Consider the following 3,359-nt stretch of genomic DNA (forward strand, 5'->3'; position numbering starts at 1 on the left):
CTTTCCCCTCAAAGCTGGGCTTGGAGGGTCTGAAGGTTAAAGTACTCAAGGCAAGAACGCCTCTCCCATGGAACATTGCCATACTTCTGTTAAATTGGAAACTGACATTGATCATTATCTCCTGCCCATTTTTAGGTCTTTGGGCAACAAAACTGATAGCTGACCACTAAGGTTATAGTTTAGGTTCCAGACAGGACTATGGCCAAATTGATCTCACTTTTCAGTGATAAGGTGGCTGACAGCACTATGTTACCCTGTGCTGGGCAAAGCATTTCTTCATCTGAGCAAATCAACAGTGGGTGCTAGCTGTGGAAAAAGCAGCGGATTGTTCTACTTATTCTGTTTGTCCGAAAGGTAACTCCTACTCCCTTCTTCCCACTGCTCTATGCCCCAGGAAGCTGAAACCCATAGACTGCGTTACTGTGGTTTTCTTGTCCTCTGGCTGGCAGATAGCTTTGGCCAATGAGAGACAGCAGACAGAAATTAAAGAGCGGAAGGAGACAGTATATAATTCCGTGACACAGCGTGAGGCGCTCTCCAATCAACCTCTAGTCCCTGAGCCTCACCTGCATCCAGATTCTCTGTTATGGCCTCCACAAACATCTCCTGAGAAAAATTCATTTAGGAGGATCCCAACCAAATCTCTCTTTCTGCCTCTGTCTCTGTCTGTTTCCGTCTGTCTGTCTCTCTCTTTTTGCCAGCCAGTCCCCTTTTGAATTTCGCATTTGTGATGCTTGAGACCTCATGCTCCCAGTACGTGAGGGATATTTTCCTCCTGTAAGTTCAGCACATCACCGAACCTCTGTGAGGAGGCCCTCCCTGGGCCTGAACCCACCCAGAACCTCACGTGAGTCCACGCCTCCCCACTCTGCGGGTGAGGGGTCAGAGGTCACACGAGTGCATGTGATGCCTCCCGCAGCAGTCAGTCCTCCGCAGATGGCCAGGCCACCCCTGGGAGATGTGGAGTATGGGTACCAATCACTCTGGGGAGTCAGCCAAGTCTGAGGCAGGCAGGATCAGCCAAGCATCTCACTGGTGAGCAGGCTTCCCCACACCCACACTGCTCCTGCCGCCCAGCTCTCCCTGTCCCCCCTCCAGCTTAGCTCCCGCTCTGGGTGCCCAATTTCCCACGCACTTATGTTTCCAATGTCTCCCAGTGAGCATCTGGCTCTCCCAGCACATTCCTTTGGGAAGCTCTCTTTGTGGGTGCCGTCGCAGTTGACCTAGGAGCTGGCCTCACTTCAGTCCAGTGGATTTTCTCCACCCAGCTGTGGCCTGAACAGGTGTGCTTCACATGGCACAGATAAAGGGAACTGGGATTCCACTTATTTGGGGAGAATAACAAGAACAAATACCTTTAGAAGGCCTTGAAGGCACGATGCTCCCATTTCTAAATGCCTTGTGTTCTGATGTTTTCATATTAAATAGAACCAACAAAGACTCTTTGATGCGTAGAATATCTAAATGATATTCTCATGAGCATCAACATTTAAAAAAGAGTATCCTAGATGCACCCCCGCCCTGACTCATGACCTGTTCTTAAGGTCTTCTCACCAGGATAAGCAACCAGGTTTTAGAGGGGAACACAGTGGATGTCTTTCCAAAACACCTAGGGGACAGGAGACTTGGGTCCTTGAGTGACCTAGAACTACATAACTATTCCCTTGCTTTTTTTTTGGATTAAAGATGGAAGAAATCTGACATGCAGTGTGATCTCACCATCTCTGCTGTGTCTGAGAGCCCCTGCATAGACTGTTAGGATGACTAGAATCCCCTCTCCAGTGTAAGTCAGGAAAACTATCGGTATAAAAAAAATCAAGCCAAAAGGAGTGAAGATGCCGCTTTTATTTTAACAGCTGAAACGAGGAGTTTGTTGTTCTACATTTTGTTGTCTTTTTTTGTTTTCTAAGATTAAATTTTAGAAAAAAAAATTTTTTTTCTAAAATTTTATGACTTCTTGGCCCTGGGTGTGACTTAATTCAGCATCCACACCCACCTGGACAAATCCACATCACTTCTGTGCTTGCCCAGTTGCCTAGCAAGTAAAAAGATCACCACACTGTTGGTGACCTTCTTGGATTTTTCTTTCTTCTTGATGGTCAGTGTAGGCATGTTGGGACTGACTTCAGAGGTTCCTTTATCCATGACTGGTTGATGCCACAAATGGCTTCAGGAAGAGCACAACCGAGACAGCCTGAAAAAGACGATGAAACCCACTTAACCCAGTGGACCCTGGGGCCTCTTGCCCTCACAATCTCCCTGCCACACTCACACATCACTGCTCTATAAGCAAACGACAGTCCCATACCCTCCCCCCTTTTCTCTAGTAGGGTTGGGGTTCATGAGGTAGAGTAGTATGGTGATGGTACAAAACAATATGACATTACCTTGGTATATCTGGATACGTTGCCTCTCAGACCACTCAGGTTTCTCTGGAAGGAGCACCCTGAAGAGATGGCAAGAAGTGAGAGGGAGAATTCTCTCACTCCCTGTCTTATTCTGAGTGCCAGGGCCTGATTGGTCAGACCCAAGAGGAGTCATGATGACTCACAATGACTCTCAGCACTTTTTGACCACATACCATGGATACCACCACCTAGATTGTCTCAAGGCTAAACAGTGAGTGACTGAGAGGTGCTGGAAAAGGGGCAAATGCTACCCATATTTGGGTACCATCTTCATATCTGTTCCCTGTAGGGGATACTCATTTCTCTTGGCCTCAGAGATCTTCCATGGTTCAGTCAAAATCTCTCTATTAAAACATCTCTTGTAGACGTAAGAGGGAGGAGATATGGGGATATACGTATATGTATAGCTGATTCACTTTGTTATACATCAGAAACTAACACACCATTGTAAAACAATTATACTCCAATAAAGATGTTTAAAAAAAGTCTCCTGTGTGAGGAGTTAGCAACACCCATTGCATATCAATAGGTCCACTGGGCAACATTCAGCAATTTTGGCCTCAAGTTCCAAACAGGAACTTAGCCCCAGGTAGAATTTTCTGCTTCCTTCTCAATCTCTGGATACAGCCTTGTCCACAACTCTGAAATTACTTTAATAACACACAATTCAGAAGTGGGGTGTTTACTTGTAGAAATTTTGGCTGTGAGTAACCATACTTCTCAAGCCATACTACCTTGCAAGTCTCTGATATAGAGCAATATAGTTAACATTAATGAGTGATCCTAGTGGCTATTGTCTATCAGTAGGACATGGATTCTCACAGGCTATAAGAGGGGTAATGGTGAGGACAGGGCTTTGTTGTTAGTGGTGGGTTTTTTTTTTATTATTAGTGCTGTCCTAAGAGTCTGACATGACTATTATGATGAAATTTAACATATTCCTACACTGGT

The 3,359-nt window shown here is 45.6% G+C and overlaps 1 protein-coding gene across 1 annotated transcript; it reads right to left on the reverse strand.

Moving 5' to 3' along the window:
* Positions 1 to 1,836: 1,836 nt before the first annotated feature.
* On the reverse strand, positions 1,837 to 2,531 carry ETDB (embryonic testis differentiation homolog B). Its single transcript, XM_067723475.1, has 2 exons — positions 2,388 to 2,531; positions 1,837 to 2,194 (listed from the first exon to the last, which is right to left on the reverse strand). Exon 2 carries the CDS (start codon positions 2,143 to 2,145, stop codon positions 1,975 to 1,977), a length of 171 nt encoding a protein of 56 aa, XP_067579576.1. The 5' UTR covers positions 2,146 to 2,194; positions 2,388 to 2,531; the 3' UTR covers positions 1,837 to 1,974.
* Positions 2,532 to 3,359: the final 828 nt, after the last annotated feature.

This window comes from Pseudorca crassidens, chromosome X (assembly GCF_039906515.1).
Source record: "Pseudorca crassidens isolate mPseCra1 chromosome X, mPseCra1.hap1, whole genome shotgun sequence".
In the NCBI taxonomy this organism is placed as follows: Eukaryota; Metazoa; Chordata; class Mammalia; order Artiodactyla; family Delphinidae; genus Pseudorca; species Pseudorca crassidens.